Below are 18,762 nucleotides of genomic sequence, written 5' to 3' on the forward strand. Positions count from 1 at the left end.
AGGGTCCCTGTGCTGCGGGTCCAGGCACCACCCAAGGGCCGCAGGGCCGAGGGAAGGGGGAGGGAAGCAGCTCACCGGCCCTTCGCTTTGCAATCGCCGGGATTTAACCCAGCCCCACCTGGCTCCGGAGGGGAGAGGACGGGGGGAATACAGAAAAAAACCCCAGCTATTAAAAAGGCAAATACTGACGATAAGGAAAGGCGGGCGCGACTAGCAGCCGCGCCTGCCGCCGGCTGCGGCGAGGGGACCGCGCTACCCGGCACCCCCAGAAGCCGCCAACGGCTCGGCGCGGCGTTCCCGGCCTCGCCCCCCCGCGCCCGGCCGCGCCGCCCGCCGGGCTCCGCCGGGAGCGCGTCTCGCCTTGTTCCGGCGGCCGCGGCCCGCCCTGCCCGGCGCGCCCCCGACCCCACCCGCCGCCTCCTCCCCGCCCGCCCCCGGGGCGCCGAGCGCGGCTGTGCGCAGAGACAATAGAAGGGCCGGGCGGGCTTCGCGCAAACCTGCGCGCCCCGGGGATGGATGGCGAGGTGTGCGCGGCCCCGGGGTCCCTGCAGCGGGGACCGGGGCTGTAGCGGGTCGCGGGGAGCGGGGCTGCGGGAGGGGGGAGGCGGAGAAGGGGGGCGATGCCCCTTTCTGAGCCCAGCCCGCCTCTGTGCTAACCTGGCAGGGTGCGGGAGGCGGCAGGGCTGCTGGGGAGAAAGTAGCGGAGCTGGCCGGAGGCTGGAGAGCAGGACATGTTGCTGGTGCCCCCTTGATGCTCCCCGGGCGGCGGCTTTGCTGGCTGAGGGGCGGCTGGTGAGCGGCCGGAGGACGGCGACGCGAGGCCACGGTGGGGGAAATCCGAGGCTCCGGCTGGGAAACCATGGGGAGATGCAATGGGAGATGTACGCTGGTCGGATTCTGCTGCCTGCAGCTGGTAAGGCGAGGGGCCGTCTTGCGCTCATCAGCATGCCGGGTTGTGCTTTGTGCGAAATGTTGGCTGTCACTGCTACCCACTCCGTCGCGGTGGTGACCTTGCTGTGGGACCAGCTTGGGGATGCTTCAGTACCACCCAAAAAACCCCCCAAAACCAAAGAACAACAAAAGAAAAAATAATAATCAGGGAGGAACAAAATGCCACCCTCTTCCCTTGCCTCAATCCAGCACTGGTAGGAGTTGCGGCTGGGGGAAATGGATGTGAACCAGTTCCCTGTGCTGTCAGCGCCTGAGGATGCGTCTCCAGCAGGTGTGAGCTTTGTTTCCAGCTGCAATCTCATCCCTCCGAGTTGACTCCTGCCAGCAGTTTCCCATCCTGGCAACTCTGAGGATGTTTCATTGGGTGCTGGTCCCCCATCTCGGGCCAAGAGGGAAACTTGAAGCTGCTGCCAGCACTTCGTAAACTCTCCCACTTTCAAGCAGGACCTGTCTGCCCGCGGCCAGGGGACGCCAGGACGTTGGGGGCAGAGAGAAGGGAGAGCTTTAATTTTAGTAGGATTGTCAGTCTTCATAATAATTAGGTGCTGTGCTTGCCACTGCCCGTGAATCAATCTTCATCAGGCTGCTGACAGAGGAGCAGGCAAAGGGAGTGCGTGGGGTATTTGGGGGGTTTTCCTGCTAAAACCAGCACTGACAAGGTTGCAATTAATTATCCTGGCTGGGTGTTTCGTTAGCGGAGAATCAGCATCCTACATCTTGCCCCCACAACCGTGCCAGTGCTTGTCGTGACAAGGAAAATGAGGGGGGATTGCGGAAACGCGTGGTGGTCAGCCTGTGATGTCCCCGGGGATCGGAGGTGAGGGGCTGGATGGAGGCAGCGATGGAAACAGGCTCCAGATCCACTCTGGAGGTGATAGTGGCATCCTGCTGACCAGCACTTTCTTCCCAGCGTTGCTTTTGTTCATTCTCCATCCTTCAAAAGGCAGCAAACGAAGAGGTGTCCCCACTTTTGGATAGCTAGGGGAACCAGGTTTTCCTTGGGGGGATGCAGGAAGCTTCAAAGCCAGACCTTGACCCCGGGGAGTGGAGCTGTTGTGGGCTCATCCCCAGGCTGAAATCCCACTTGTTCCTAGTGGGAATGGCTTTTTGTGTCCCCAGCTGTCCCCCCAGTTCAGTCTGTAAAGTCTTCGCACTTTGCTCACCTTCCTCCTCATCCAGGATAAATCCGATGTGTGGTTTTTGCGTGTGTGGGAGTTCCCTGGCTTTTGGTTACTTTTTTTTTTTTTTTACCACTCTGCTCCAAAACAGGTTTGTTGGTGTTTATTCCCTGAGATATCCCAGTTCTGAGAGATTTTAATATACTTGTTATAGGGGAAGAATGGAATTGGTGTGAGCTCCTGAGCTGGGAAAGTAGCTCCTGCTCACACCTGAAGAAACTTTGTGCTGCAGATTGGGGTCAGGCTTTCCTCATCCCATGTCTTCTGCTGCTGCTGGCATCCCCAAAGGCTTGGCTCTGGAATTGTTCCTTACCAGTGGCCTTTCCACCCCTGGCTCACCCTGTACTCCCAGCTCATCCCCTCTCAGCCTGCAGGATGCTCTCCCAAGCTCCTTCTCGGCTCTGGAGGCAGTGGCTAGCATTGTGCCAGCTGGGGGGAGATGCGCTCTGCCCCTAGCATCCCATCCTGCAGCAGTGGCACCCAACCACCCCATGAGGAGAAGGTGCAACAGGGTGCCCTGCCCAGGGTAGGGGGCTCTGGGTGCCCACCCACAGCCCTAGGGTGAGCCAGCCCCAGGGCGGTGGAGGTGATGGGTGCCATCAGGGTGTCCCCTTGGGTGACTGAGGCCAATATTCATCCATGAGGTAGTGTGGCCAGGGCACACGAACCAGGCAGTGCCGAGGGTTGGGAAGTGGTGATGGGGAGCGGGGGTGACACCTGACCCTGGTTCTGCTCCTCTCCTCTGCTTCAGCTGCTCTGTGCCACCCCTTACAAGGGGACAGGAGTCGTGTCCCTCCATCCAGGTAGCCCTGATGCCTGTTTTGGGCCTTGTACTATGGGGTGAACAGCAGTGCTCCCAGTGCCCTCAGACGCTGGAGCTGGGGCTGGACTGGTGTGTGCTGGGGCTGCCCAAGAAGCCATACCCCATTGCTGTGGGGTCAGCTTGTGGCAACAGTGGGGCTACCCAGCGAGCTCGCTGGCTTGCTAAACCTCACCAGCCAGCCCATGCCTCAGTTTCCCTGAAATGAAGCAGCGTGTGTGAGAGGCCACCTGACCTGGGGTGATGCCACCATCTCCAGCTGGTCCTCGCTGTCAGGCCACCTTCCTGCAGGCACATTCCCGTGGCTCCCCGGGTGCCACCGTGACCCCATAGGCACCTTCTCCCGTCCCTGTTAGTTTCCCCGATATTTACAGCCTTGTCCCCAGGGGATGCACCCTGGTCCCTTGTCCCTGCTGGACACAGGGGATGCTTGTGGTGGCTGAGGATGCTCCACAGCTGCAGAGTGCCAGGGTGCTGCTGGCACCTGCTGGGCACAAGGTCCACGTGCAAGGTCCCCCATGCTGGGGTGGGAGGAGGCAGGTCTGGAGAGGCAACACACCTTGCCTGCTGCTGGCAGAGCCCTGCCTGCTCCATCCCACACAGCCCAGACCTCAGGGTAGCCATTGTGCCCGAACAAGTTTGGGAAACTGGTTTTTGGACCATGGCACAGCAGTGAGGGGGGCAGCTGCTTTGGAACATCCAAATATCCTACATCTTCCTTCTCCACCACTCAGCAAGGGCATGCTGGAAGCGTTGGGTGTCTCCTTTCCCAGGGGACAAGCAGCACCCATCAGATTTTGCTTCCATTTATGTTTTTTCTCCAGAAAAAACCCAGGGATCCGCTTGCCAGACACGCACCAGCCCTGCCCCACCTCAGGAGAGGCTGCCAGGAGATATTTATGCTGGTGAAGTGGGATGAAATCAAAACTCTCAGATTTTTGTTGGTTCTCCTCAACATCTGGAGACCAAATAGCTGGCTGGGGTTGCGGGTGGTGGTGGTGGTTGCAGTGGCTTAGTAAATCTTTCTCTGAGATGCCAGTTGTTGTTGGGAGGATTTATCTTTTCTTTATGCAAAGATAAGAGCTGCTGAGGTGGCTGGATGCAAAATGAACCTGGAGGTGACACCGCCCTGCTCACCACTGCCAGCATGGGCATGTGGGTGTGAGAGCTGCAAGTTGGGACTCTTGTTAACTCTGAAGCCTAGTGGTGTCAGTTGCAGATCGGGACAGCTGCACTGCTGTAGAGGGATGTACCCAGCCTTGGAGGCAGTGATACGGGCTATCAGGGTGTGAACTGCTGGAAGCTGAGGTCTGGCTGGATCTGACTGGCTGCTGTCACGTGCCCCTGGGCCATCCTGCTCTGTACTCTGGGGCTGTACTCAGGCACTGGCATAGGGCAGGCTTGCTCCAGCGGGCTCATTCTCCATCCCAAAGTGGTGACCCCATTGCCTCCCCCTGCAGTGTAGGGCTCATCGGGGGTGGGATGCAGCTCCAGCCGCGGAGCTGGGTGGGGACAAGAGATGCTCAGTGCTCCCACCTTGCCTGGCAGAGCTCAGCTTCGCTCAGAACCGGGGCTTCGTTTCCTTCTTTGTTTCTCTCCTCTCCTTTAATTGGCTGGAAAAGCAAAGCTCAGTTGGCACCTCCCGCCCAGCTGAGCCTGCCAGAGCCTGCCAGGCTGGTGGCAAGCAATGCCATGCTGTGCCATGCTGTGCTGGCATTGGCATCCTTCCTCCTGCAGCCTTCCAGGGTTGGGGTGCAGGGAGAGGGGCCATGGGTCCGTCCCATCCTGCCTGCATGAGCTGTGGGGTTTGCACAGGGTATCGAGACCCTCTGGGACATGACCCCCCCATCACAAGCCTGGAGAAGGAGCTAACAGGGTCAGCTTAGTGAAGGATGGGTGAAGGGAAAGGATGGTCCATCCTTTGCATTTCCCAGCAATCCACCAGCCCTGCATGACCTCCCCTTCCCCAGTGGGACCCCACTGCACCCTTGGGTGCTTCACGGCCCTGCCATCCCCTGCTGTCCCCACCACCACCTCCTGCCCTGATTTGCCTGGTTTTGGCCACCAACCCCCTAGCTCTGGCACCGGTGAGTCAGCCACCTCTGACATCTGCCAGCATCTTTTGTCCTCGCATGGTTCCCATCGTTGAGAATCAGATAAGGACAGCGGGACTGGAGCTGCCTTTGGCCACCTTCCCACCATGAGGAAGGGGACAGGAGCCCAGGCTGAACCCTGGATGGGGGTTTTCAATTACACAATTAAATGCACAATTAGGTGTAATTACCAGAGCTCAGAAGGTGTGACTGTTCGTAATAGGCATGTAATCTACTGCAGTCACTGTTTATACTGCCGGCTCCGCTCCCTAATGATTATGGAAAGCTTCCACATTTGCATGGTTGCCATGGAAATGGGGGGCTGACAGTGGCACCAGGGATGACAAGCCCCTCATCTCCCCGCACCCCATCTCCATGGGATAGGACACAATGGGTGTGGTGCTGCTTCCGTGCCTGGTGATGCTGCAGGGTGGTGGGTGCTGGCATGGAGTGATGGGGACGCTCTGGGGACTGGCAGTGCCGAGGATGCAGAGACAGCCCCAAGGTGGGAACTGTGTGTGTTAGAGACATGAAAAACCCCAACACACCTTGTCACCTCCCAGGGTGACCACCGCAAGAGCCACAGGAGGGACTGTGGATGCAGGTGGCTGTGGAGAAGCATTCCAGCCTGGTAAGATATCCATGTGGACGTGCATCCTCTGGTGCATCTGCATTATTCACAGGCAAAGCTATAAAGGTTTACTGGTGCACATTTGGGAAGACATTACAGCATTACAGCTCGCAATTAAAACCACGATTAAAGTGCAGTACGTCTAAATTTGCAGGACCAGCTAATGTGCACCCAAGAGTATTAATGAGACCAGTTGAAGAACTCTCTAAATCATTCATGCTGGTTCGTAACAGAGCTGGGAGCAAAGGAGACTGGAAAATAAACGTCTTGGAGGGCTGGGTTGTAGAGAAAATAAAGAAAATGAGCCACAAAACAGCCTGGCCCGACACTGAACTGGTGAGAGCAGGGGAAGGAAAGGTTGGTGCATGATGTGATCAGCAAAGTCTAAAAGTAGGTGGCCTAATTGACATTTGGGAAAATGAGTCTTGTCCAGCCAAACCTGCTCTTGTTCCTTATTGAGCTCACAAGTTTGGCTGCTGAAAGGGACTGAGTTGCCATAATAGTGTTTAGATGCCGATAAGCAATTTGATTTAATCCCGGGTGGCTTTCTGCTAGGAAAAAAATTAGCACTATAAAAAATCAATGATGCTCGTTTCAGTAGTAGAAAAAAAGAAGAGAAGGAATAAAATCATTGCTGGAGAGAACGTGCAAACTGATGGGATCGTGGGGAGCATCGCCTGGTGGAGGGCAAGTCGGGGACAGGCCCCCCAGTAACGCATCCCTGCCAGCTCGTGGGGCAACTGGGTCTCCCACCCCAAAATACATTGCCAAGATATTGTAAGGGGATTGGGAAGAGAGATCTGAGTTTGGAAGATACAGCAAAGCAGTTACTTGAAAAGCTTGGTCTCTGTGGCTGGTCCAAGGGAAGATAGGGAGGTGGAAGTAGATTCCCAGTACTGATAGTCCTCAATGCAGAAGAAATAAGGCAAAAAGAGTGGGTTTGGGAAGAAAAGCAGCTTTCTAGCCCCAAAGGCAATTATTGGCAGCAAGAAATTACCTCTGCATGCAACGGCTTTTCCCTGCTGCCTTTGGCCAACACTCTCCCTGGGCCTGATGCCAGCGGCTGGTTTTGTGCCTCCGCGGGGGATGCAGGGGACCACGGGAACATCTCTGCGCTGGTGACAAGTGGCTGCATTTGGGAGGTGCCAGGCGCCCTGGCTTGTGTATTGGCAACATGAACTGGTTGGTTTTGCTCTGGGAACTCGCTGCTTCGTGGATCAATGAACATCTCGGCCAAGCTCCTCACAGCTTTATTTGTTTGCAGACTTGGAGCCCTGGGGGATGCTCTCCCCTGCCCATAGGCACTAACAGCTCCTGCCACTTCTTCCTCCTGCAGTGGAACTGTTGACTCCTCTCCCCCTGGTTTCTCTGAAGAGAAAGCTGGAGGTGCTGAGTAATTGAGCAGGGGGAAGGATTCAGGACTCAAACGGTTCAAAACTCATTGTGGAAAAATTCAATTCCTGAATGGGAAACCCACATCCCTTTCTGGGAGCTGGACCCAGTGCTGAGCCCACAGCGCTGCCAGCCCTGCAGTGTTCCTGCTTCACCCACAAATGTCAATAGAGCGGTGGGTTATGGCTTTGGAGGGGATGCTAGTGTGGACAGTGGACTACCGGCATCCTCCCAGCCTTGTGCAGATGCTCTGAGGCTGGAAAAGGGCTTTGTAACCTGGCAGCCATTGCACATCAGCCCAAGGAGTGGGGTCCTGCTGGCACCACCTCCCTCAGTGGAGCAGGGGACCCCCTGGGATGCTGCAGCCATCTCTGGGTACCAAGGCTTGGGGATATCCTTAAGGAAAGGGGACAAAATGGCCAGGAATATGTCAAGGATGAAAGACCCACAAAACTCTAACATTCCCATCAACATCAGCTGTACATCTTAACAGCTCTTCCAGCACCGGCCAGCGAGATGCAGGTTATTGCATATTGATCGCTGTGGTGCCTGGCCAAGCTGAGCTGCAGGCGGACAGGCAGCTTTAGACCCCTCTCATCCCAGTGGTCCAGGCTGTATCCCCATCCCTCATCCTCCTGGGGTGCCCCAGGATGTCCTTATCCCTGTCGCAGCATGGAGCTTGGGGCAGATTTTGGCTGCAAGTGGTGGGGCGTTGGGGGTTGAGTGGGAAGGAAATATTCTGCCTGAATCCCAGAGGGATGCTTGGAGGGGCAGAGGGGCTCAGGGTGGGTCCCTTGGTGTCTTTTTTTTCTTCCCCCCATTTGAAAGCAGCTATTTATTTCAATTTTCAAGATATGTACGTAATAGCCTGGAAAACTGGAAAGGCAAAGTTGGCAGAGAGTAGCCCTGGTCATATTTAAACAGGACATTAAACCCCGAGTGGTTTATTAATGAGATTAATAACAGCTCCCATGTGCTTGGCAGGGAAATTTCACCCATCTTTGATTTTTGCTCTGCGGCAGAAGGAGATTTGCGGGAGAAAAAAACAATTGTCCCAGTGTTGCTTTGCTTGCACCCAGATGGGAGCATTAGGGTAGGATGTGCCCCCCACCGCCATCCCTCCCACCTTGCCCTGATGGGGGTTGTAGACCAGCACATTTTGCCTTATACTTAATTACTTACTTAATACTGAATTTTACTGCCAGTTACCCCTGCCCTGGAGCAAGGGGTGTGTGGGGACCCATGTTGGGATGATGTTATCTCCTTTCCCATCAGGGATCAGCTGCTGGGAGCCTGCAGGGAGTTGGGGGGCTTGGCATGGGTGTTGTGGGGCTCAGCGCATCCCAGTGATACCAGTGGGATAAGGAAGCAGGAGCTTCGAGGGAGGGATGCAGGAGGGTGTGGTGTGGGTTTTGAGGGGTATGTTTGGATTGCTCTGGTGACCAGAAGCATGCACAAGTGTTTGGGGGGCTGTGGGGAGGACCCCATTGCAAGGGGGACCCTATGCAGGGATGCTGGGGGCAATTTCTGCCCCTGTCACTCCTGTCCCTGCATGGTCCCATGTGGCCTCCATCTCTTCATGGCTTGAGGCAGCACAGGCTTGTGTCAGCAACTGTGTGGCCAGCATGACCAGAGCAGTGACTGTCCCCCTGTTCTCAGCACTGGCAACATGACCCCTGGGCTCAGCGTTGGGCCCCTCATGGGCAGAGGGATGCAGAGGGGTGGGAGTGTGTCCAGAGCCGGGCAGGGGGCTGGGGAAGAGGCTGGGGCACAGGGCTGGGGGCTGGGGGGGGTGCAGCTGGGGGAGCTGGGGGTGGGTCAGCCTGGAGAGGAGGGGGCTTGGGGGGCCCTGATCGCTCCCTACAGCTCCCGGACAGGAGGGTGTAGGAAGGGGGGGCTGGTCATCCTCCCAGCTTCCCAGCTGACAAGCGACAGGACAAGGGGAAACGGGCTCAGGTTGCACCAGGGGAGGGTTAGACTGGGTGCTTGGAAAAAATTCTTTACCGAAAGGGTGGTCAGGCACTGGCACAGGCTGTCACACACACAACCAGAGGCTGGGCAGGGAGCAAGCTTGGGGCTGGCCTGCTGCTTGGCTCTCAGGTTAATTACCTTGATTAGGGCTAATTAGCACTCTGGGTCACTCTGGTCTCTTCCCATAACTGGATCAATAGTGCAGCCCTCTCCCACTGCAGGTGCGCAGGGCAGAGCCTGTGGCCTGGGGGCACAGGGAGGGTGGCACCAGGGAGCCAGGGAGGAGCCAGTGTTGAGCAGCTTTGCTTCCCTTGGTCTCTTTCTGGGGAAGGAAAATGTGAAGACCTTTGGCGGAAGGGACTTGGGAAGCCAAAGGGCTGGGGGTGGTCTGGCTCTGCCTTGATGAGAGCCCAGTCTGGGGCTCGGGGGCTGCAGGGAGCCATGGACATGTCACTGGAGCGGTGCATTTCTGCCTGGAACCCTGTCCCCTGGGCATGCTCATGCCATCCCACAGGGACACCCAGGTCCAAAATCCCAACTGGGAAATGTCCAAAGGAAGAGGGGGATGCTCAGGTGGGAGCAGAGGGTGCTTGGGGTCAGAGTGGAGGATGGTCTGGTTAGAGTGGAGGACGTTTGGGATCATCATGGAGGATGCTCAGATGGGAGTTGAGGATGCTCAGAGTGAGCATGGAGGATGCTTGGAGTGGGAGCGCAGGATGCTCAGGCAGCACAGTGAAGGATGCTGAGGCTAATGGGAGCCTACGGGAAAACCTGTCTGCTCTCGACTTCTGTGCAGTAATGGCTCAGATTAATGGTGGTCCTTAGCTGTTGCCTGGAAATGTCAAGCTGAGTCCTTGTCCCATCCCCCTCGGGGCTCTCTCCTGCACACACATCCTCCCCCTCCTCCTCCACTCCACCAAATGGCCAGGAGCAGCGTAAGGCGGCAGGGCAGCTGTGCTGGCCATGGCCGTGGGGTTCAGCCACAGTCCCCATGTCCCCCGGCCCCAGGAAGGGACCTGGCACCCACCCTGCAGGTGCAGCAGCCAGGCACAGCACGGACAGCTTTGCACAAACCCTTTGCAGGCTCTAGTTTGTATTTTCTCTTTTTTTTCCCCAATTTTGGCTCAGGAACCAGCCCTGTCCCCCTTACCCACCCCAGGGGCACAGCATCCCCATCTGCATCTCTGGGACCCACCCTGCTCCTGTCCCTGCTGTCCTCTCTGCCACCACTTCTAGCCCATCATTGGTCTGTTGCCAATTCCCCTCAGCAGCTGCCGGGACTCTCAGGCAAAACCGTCCTTTCCTGGCCCCTTTTTGTAGCATCTGGTGCAGTTTTCCCTCAGCTCAGCTTGGCTCAGGGGGCCCATAGCAAAAGCCCTTTGATGGGCTCCAGGGTGGCACATGGCTGGCACCGAGTCCTTGTGACAGTGTCGGGATTGCTGGCACAGCAGCTGGTGGGGTGGGCGGAGTGCAGCAGGTTTGGATGGGCATGGGGGTGCCTGTTTGCTCCGCAGGGCTGGAGAAGACACTGGGGGCTTGCTGGAGGGTGGCATGTGTATTGGTGGTGGTATCCCCCTGGCATGGCAGTGTGGCCATCTGGAGCTCTGTGGGCAATGGGTAGCCCCATAGCTGTGGGTACCACAGCCAGGCTTTGGTGGGGACATCATGGGGTACAGCTCTGCAGGGCTGGGACTGGGTGTGGAGCTCACAGGGAGTGGGGCTAGCCCCCAAAGGCTGGGGGTCTCCATGCCCAGCCTGGCTGTGCCTCTGTCCCTTCTGGCTCCCAGCTCTGCCACTGCAGCCCTGGACATGGTCATGTCCCCCTGCCCTTTGCTCCTGGGGGACACCCAGGATATCTCCCCCCTTTCCCCTGGGAGGGACAGGAGGCAGAGCCCAGAGGGATGGGGAGGCATGTACAGGATCAGTGCTGAGACCTGTTTTATTGCCTCCTAGAGATTTGCATCATGTCTCTCACTCGGTGGCTCCAAACAAGAATTTAATTTGGCAGCAGCAGGCTGGCATTGTTATGACCTGCTCAATAAACACCAATTGATTATTAAAGGCTTTATATTTTATTCCCCACCTCCAAGTTTAACGGTTGTGTGGGTGACAGTGAGTAGAGGCTGGTGCGGGCTGGGACAGGTCCCTGTGGTTCCTTCCAGCATGGGGAGAGGACATCCCTGTCCCATGCCCAGGGCCACCAACCTTCCTCCAGCTGCATCTCACCAGATTTGTAGGCAGCCCCTCCCAGGGCTGCTGCCCCTTGAGCTCAGCCTGGATTTGGCCCTGGCCACAGGGCTGAGCTCCGGCTGGTGATGGGCAGGGTGCTGGTGGTGCCTGTGCCTGGTGCTGAGGGTGGCTGGTCTGGGAAGTGCAGGTGAGCAATACTGCAGTAAATTTAGGATGTCTGCCTGGGGCTCTGGTGGGTGTCAGGAGCTGTATTTATGGACTTCCTCACCCATTTTGGTCCACTTTATGCCCTGTTGGGTGCAGGTCCTCCCCATCATCTGGTGAGCACTCCCACCCCACCATCCAGGAGATGGGTGCTGCCCTCAACTTCAGCACCCACAGAGTGCTGCTGCCCCAAACCATCCCCCACATTGGGTGTACCCACAGGAGGGATGAGGATTCCTATCTCAAAATCTGGGGGGAAGACCCAGCCCAGCAGCACCCATGGGCTGGACACAGGACTGATGCTCCCACCTCCTCCTGGAGTGGTTCCCCCCCAGGGAAATGGGGCTCCAGGGCTCTCCCTGTACCTCCTTCTCCATCTTCAGCTCTGCTGGGGGGGGGGGGGGGGGATGCTAACCCCACTAATGACACTGACCCTGCTGACGACACCACCTCCTGCCTCGCAGCAGCCCCAGGCCCTAATTATTTTTAATCAAGCCCGTCGCAAAGAAGGAACTGTGTGGTGGCCAGGTCAGGGGGGGTCCCACAGGGAGGTGGCACTTGCCAGACAAAGCAAACCCAGCAAACCTAACAAAGGGGCTTGAATTATACATGGGGTGTGGGCTCGCTGTCTGCCCAGCAATTAGCGGCGCCCTCATTAGCGGGGTTGATGGCAGGGTTGGTGTCCCCCACCCAGCAGAGGGGAGGGAGCAGGGGGTCACAGGGTGAACCCCAGAGCCCTGTTTTCCATGGGGGGACCCACAGGGAACCCTAGGAGGCGGTGGGAGCATCCATCCTGGGTCCAGGCCATGGGGGGTGCCACATGGGGACCCTAGGAGTCCACCCACCCCAGACCTCTGTCCAGGCAATGGGTGCTGCTGGGTTGGGTTTTCCCCAGACATTTTGATACAGAAATATTTGACCCTTCTGCAGGTGCACCCAAAATGGGGGATGGATGGCTTGGGGCAGCACCCACCACCTAGCTGGCAAAGCCATCCCATATAGTTATGGGAGAAAAACCAGGTTTTTGAGGAAAATCCTGCTTTCCCCTATGTGGGGCTGGCCCTGATGCCAGAGGGATGGGCTCACGTCCCTGTTGGATGCAGGGAACTGATGGCTGCGCTGGCCCTGGGCAGGGTTTGGGATGCTTGGAATGGCATCATGCCTCCACTCAGCTGCGGTGTTGTTACCCGTCACAACATGCCAGTGTTACACCTTGTCATTAAAGGATGCAGCAGAGCGGAGCAGGAAGGCCCCGAGGCACTGGGATGGATCCAGACCTGGGAGCTTCCCATCCACCATGATGCAACAAAGGGATTTTTAAAAAGCAACCCCCAAAAAACACTCCTGAATGTGGTGGGTATAAAAAGAGGATGAACCAATTAATAAAAGCAATTTTTATGGATGTTTAAGAAGTCTCTAATGAGCTCCCATCTGCGGCAGCTGCTAATCGCTGCGTTTAATAATGCGCCGGTGGTCACAGCACGCTCTGCTAAGGCGCCTTATTAAATCCTCTCCGTGATGAATGGGAAAGGTATTGGCGGGTTCTTGCTAAAGCAATTGTTCAAAATATTCAGGTCTCTGGTTTTATTAGGGTGGATGCCTCTCGATCTCCGATGGGGTGGTGGCAGCAGTCAGATGGTCCAGTCCTGTGGGATTGCAGCCCTGGGCGGGACCATGGTCCTGTTGGTGGAGCAGTGGTGCCCCACTCCCATCCCTGGTCATGGTGCCTGTGATGGAAATGGGGAATTTTAGGAAAATACTGGATGGGATTGTTATTAAATCCCTCAATAAATAATGTGTGGCACTAATGATGTCCTGTGCAGACCTTCGTAGGATCATAAAATTGTTTGGGTTAGAAAAGACCTTTAAGATCATCAAGTCCAACTGTTAACCCAGCACTGCCAAACCCACCACTGACCCATGTCCCTAGGTGCTACATCTACACGTCTCTTAAATACCTCCAGGGATGGTGACTCCACACCTTCCCTGGGCAGCCTGTTTTCAGGCTTGATCAATGCTTGACCACCCTTTCAGTGAAGAAATCTTTCCTAATATTCAATATAAGCCTACCCTTTGCTCCTTAAAGCACCCCAAAAAGCATCTCGAGTGCTTGGGGAAACAGCCAAGTCTCTTCCATGCCACTCGCTGCCAGCACCAGCTGCTTCCCACTGCCTGGGCGCTTTTATATTCAGCCCATGGAAGATTTATCCTTGCCTCACCAGCACCCATGGGTGCTTCAAGCATCGTCTCCTTTCAGGTGCTGGGGGAGGGACACATCCAGCCAGGAGGAGATCACCAAACCCTCCAGGAGCCCAGGGCCACTATTCAATGTAGAAATAAATTGCCCCATGGAGGTTTCGCTCACCTGGGGATGAGTGCAGGCATGACAGCCCTGCCTGCAGCAGGAAGCAATGCCCCTCACCAGGCATTGTGGCTGCCCGTGGGTTGGGGAATCACCCCGAGGAGAGGGAACACCACTGGGATTATTACATAAATCCGTTTTGTGCTGGCAGCTACGTCCTCACAGGCTGCTGGGCAGCTGAATCCCTTAAATCTGTGTCTCAGGGTGGTTTTATCCTGTATTTTAAGACTAAAAAATTGGGTAAGTGCTAGAAGAAACACCCATGCTCACAGGGCACTGTGGGTGAGCACAGTCAGCCATGGGTACCACCTCCAGATGCCCCCTTCATCCCTCTAGAATGCATGAACATCCCCTCCTCCTCTGAAACGGCTCTACCCTCCCATAAAAATAAATATTTTGGGAGCCGTGTGTGGTTTTGCCTCCCCACCGGCTGCTGCCGGCTGCTCCTTTCGCGGCAGCATCCCTCCGAGGGATTATTTTTGCTCCCTGGCTCATTAACAGTGTTGTTACCAGGCAGATTTCCTCACCCAATTTTCTCCTTCCCAGCCTGCGGGTAGTGGGAGGAGGGACTGCCGGTTTCCATAGCAATGCACTTGGCTTTAATCAGTATTTCTTTCCTGGGAGAATTGATTATGAAAAGTGTCACTAAATAAGTCAGTAAATTGGATTTTATATATATATATAAAATATAAATATATATATATATAAACACCCCCCCCCCCTTGGATTATATTAATGATGTCTTTGAGTCACTGTTTGATATCTGGGGAAAGATATCTCTTGCTTCTCATAGATGTTGGGCTAAAGAACTTAACTGAGAGAATTAGCATTGAAATTGCCTGTGGCTTAATCCTTGTCCAAACGGTCCTGGCCACCACGGGCTGGGGGGGATGTTTCGGCCAGGGTCCATCCTGTCCCACCCGGCACAGCATCTGGTGAGTTTGTGCAGATTTTTTGGAGACCGGGTTGTCCTGCTCCTCTGCTTTCCAATCGCCCAAAGCTGATTTTCCTGGAGTGGCCAGCTCCTGCTCTCTCCCCATCCTTCTCCAGCCCCAACATTTGTCTGTGTCTCACCCCACAATTTGTTCCTTAGGAGGTCAGGCTCCCCGTATCTCTCCTGGTTCCCCGTCTTGTTTGCTGTATCTGTGCACCACCCATATTTGTACCCAAGATCCCCCATATTTAAGCACCCAGTCCTACAAATTTAAGCCCAAGATCTGCCAGTTCTAAGCCCAAGATCTTCCAGGTTTAAACCCAAGATCCCCCCGATTTCAGCCTCAGCTCCCCCCCGAGCTGGAGCAGGGCAGGATCAGTCCTCCGCTGCGGTGTGTTGGTGGCTCCATCATCACTGAGTGCCGAGTGCCTCAGTTATTCCTTGCCCCATTGACAGCGGGACGAGGGGCTGGGTGGGCAGTGGGGTCTCTGTGAGCGGTGGGGGATGTTACTGCGTCCCACAGGCAAACCAGAGGAGATGCTGGCTGGCTGAGTGCTGGAGATGCTCTGTCAGGGTCAGGGATGTGGCTCCACTCGGCACCTCCAGACTCACAGGGAGAAATCCCCCCAGTCTGAGCAATTCCCTATTTCCTTGGGATTTTTTTTAGGAGTTTTGCTCTATTTTAATTAATTCTCAGCCTCTCAGTGGCCATGCTGCTAATGTGCTTTCTGCTGTGAGTCTCCGGTGTGATGACGAGCTGCAGCTTGTTGTAGCTAATTGAGGTGCTTGATTAAACCCAATTTTCTTTATCCAAGAGGCTGTTTGAAGCCAGCTGTCACAGGGGGATGGTTGCTGATGGTTCAGAGACAGCAAGTGCCTCTGAGGCCGAGCCGAGGATCAGGGATCTGTGCTGGGCCAGGGTGGGAGTGTATTTGCTGTGGGACAGATGGGATGCATAGGATGGATGGAATGGGATTGATGGATGAGATAGGATGGGAGGATGGGATGGATAAAATGGATGGGATGGGATGGGATGGGATGGGATGGGATGGGATGGGATGGATGAGAGAAATTGGGTGGATGGAATGCATGGGATACATAGGATGGATGGGATGAGATTGATGTATAAGACAGATGGGATGGGATGGGATGGAATGGGATGAGATGGGATTGGGTAGGGTGGGGTAGGATGGAATGGGACAGCAGGGTCCCCTGTTCACGCTCCATCCCAGATACACAGCTGGTTTATTCAGGCACGGCACAGGGCTGTATGGCCTCTTCAGTTCCCCCTCTGCTTCCAGGTAGGTTTGTTCCAGCCCGCAGCCCAGCTTCTCTATTCGTGGCTGCCTGAGGTGGCATGGCCAGGCTCTGCCCCTGGGTCCTGTTGCTCCCCTGTGCCTGTTCCTTCTGCAGCCCTGTGTCACTGGCCGTTGCCCATGCCTCTTCTCTTGATTTCTCCTTGTGGCTTAACTTAGGCTAAAAGTTGTAATTCAGCAAGACTCCGTCCAAACCCCTTCTCTCCACACCAGCCCAGCAGTCCCAGCCCTGCTCCTGCGAGTGTGGAGCAGCTCTCAACCTGAGTGTCCTCCAGGCACAGCCTCTCACCAGGACTTGAGCCTCTGGCCTTCTCCATCACCCCTCTGTGCCTTAGTTTCCTCAGACCTGCTCTGGTGGAGCAGGTCACCCTGACCAAGAGAGCAAATGCTCGCTGGTGTGGTGCTGAGCAGGGCTAGCCAATTTTCCAGATAAACTGAGGCATAGCACAGTGGTGCACAGCACCTGGGCAGTGCAGGATCAGCCCTTCGCCAACCATCACCAGTGACCTTGGTGCTTCAGCCTTGCAGATATGAAGCACCTCAGCCCCACGGGAATGAATGGCTGGGTCCCGCTGGGGTTCCAGCCCTGTGCCTCAGTTTCCCCTCCATGGCAAGTGCCTCCTTGGGCACTGCTGCTGCCCCCAGTGCACATTTCCCCCCCAGGGACACTGCTGGCGCTCCTTACCCATCACATGAGTGCCACCACCCCATGTCCTCCCCAACAAGGGGACCTCAGGGTCCTGGGTTTTGTCAAGGTCATTTGCAAGGTCAGGCTGGGTGGATGCAAAGCGGCACAAGCTCAGGGTTAATGAGGTTATCCTGGCTCCCTTCTCTGGGGACACTTCAATGGCTTGTGGCTTCTGAGCAATTCCCAAGGGGATGGAGCAATTCCCAAAGGGAGGGAGCAACTCCCTGCAGGAATAAAGCCTGTCATGCCAGAGGGCATTGCTCTGGAGCCAACCTCTGATGGGCAAGAGAGGAATTGAGCTGCTTCCCTTTCCTCTGCTTTCCCTTGGCTTCGAAAAGTTTCCTTGCTGGAAGGCAAGAGAAAGGAAAGAATCTCATTTCAGTGTTTATAGGACAGTGCAAATAATAGATGTAATCTTGTATCGAAATTAAATAGATGTAATATTGTATTAGGGTTAAACCAGCCTGCTCACAGGGAAATTTGAAATTTGTGATGTTTGCTGGGAAAAAAAAACACCTGTCAGAATTCCTCCAGGGTAATGACCCACTGCAGGTCCTTGCTGGGGCCATCGCAGCTGGTGAGACCCAAATCCACCCAAACCTTGCAGTCCTGGGAGCCAACAAGCCCAGCGGTGGCTCAGGGCTTTGTCTTAGTGGGTGTAAATGAGGAGCCTGGGGTGATGGTGGAGCATCCCTCTCTGCATGGGAACACCCACTGCCCTGAGTTTCGGTGTTCGTGACATCTCAGAGTACTGCAGATGTTTGGGGGTATCTCCCCATGACGTGCCTCAGTTTCCCTTCCCTGTGGTGGAACCAAAGCAGGAGGGGGCTGGGTTTAATCTGCCTTGTGCAAAGGGCCCTTTGCAACCCTTGTCTATATTCAGGGTATTTATTATTAATAATAATCTTTATAATTATTATTTCTTTATCCTTTATTATTCTTTGCTGTTTTGTTGTTGTTATGATCAATATTAGTAGTAATATTCGTAGTAGTATTACCAGTAGCCACCTTGAGGCTGCATTTCCCAGTCATCCTTGTACAGAACCCCTAGGGATGGATGGAGGAAGGAGCACAGATCTGGGGTGTAGGGCTTGGAGGGGACCCAGCTGTATGAGTGCTAGGGTCTCCAGGTGGTCCTGGGGATGGGTGCAATGAGTGATGCCCACCCAGGGGTGCAGCCCACCCTGGGACCGTATCCAGCCTGTGGAGCAGGTTGCTGGCAGTGGGATCCTGGGGCGCGGCGTCTAGACAAGCGCATCCAGCCGGGGCTGCTGCCACGTTCCCATGGCAACGCTGCCGGATGCGGCACAATGAAATAAATAACCAGGAACTGGGGGATTGGGGGAAAGGGGCGGGGTGTGTGTGTGTGTGCAGATAGGTGAGAGGAAGGGAAGCCCATAGGATGGATGGTGGGTGCTGGGGAGCTGTGGCGAGGGACCTCACACACTCCCAGTCTCTGCCTGTGCCCCCAGAACCCTCAGCCACTTCCCAGAGATCTGGGATGCTCAAGCCATGTGCCAGGAGCTCCCAAATCCAGCAATACCATAGTTGGGATGGAGCAAGAGGCTGGGCAAAGGCCAGGAGCCCTCCCAAACCCACTGGCATCAAGAAGGGGTTGTAACAGCTGGGGAAGGACCCGATTTGTGCCTATCCTACCCTGCTTTTTTGTGCCATGCTTTTTTTCCTGCCATGTTTTGTAATGGGGCTGCTCAGTCCTGGAGCATCTTCCTGGCCAGGGGCTGCATCCTGCTCATCTCTATCTGATACCAGAGAGCTATCAAGGCTCCAGTGCCTTTAATTTCTTTTCCTCTGTGATTTCACGAAGGCTTTTGCAAGTTGGAAGTAGGTCAAGAACTTGTTTCCAAGTCATTAAATGAAGTCCCTGGGTTCACAGCGGTGTTTGCACCTTCTTAATAGTCAATTCACTTGCTTGCCGTTCATTGAAATCACAGCCAATTTCCCTAAGTGGAGACGGGCGGCTTGCGAGGACCACATGATGAAAACACCTCCAATGGCTCCTTGGGCTCCCCAG

At 55.6% G+C, this 18,762-nt stretch overlaps 1 protein-coding gene across 1 annotated transcript in view; it reads left to right on the forward strand.

The window, feature by feature from the left end:
- The first annotated feature begins 620 nt into the window (after positions 1-620).
- Positions 621-18,762, forward strand: part of NKAIN1 (sodium/potassium transporting ATPase interacting 1) — a 41,785-nt gene continuing 23,643 nt past the window's right edge. Inside the window, exon 1 of the mRNA XM_056332281.1 lies at positions 621-913. Within this exon, the coding sequence (XP_056188256.1) occupies positions 860-913 (54 nt within the window). The 5' untranslated portion in view covers positions 621-859. The remainder of the gene's footprint in view (positions 914-18,762) is intronic.

The sequence above is a fragment of the Falco biarmicus genome, chromosome 3 (assembly GCF_023638135.1).
Source record: "Falco biarmicus isolate bFalBia1 chromosome 3, bFalBia1.pri, whole genome shotgun sequence".
NCBI lineage: Eukaryota > Metazoa > Chordata > Aves > Falconiformes > Falconidae > Falco > Falco biarmicus.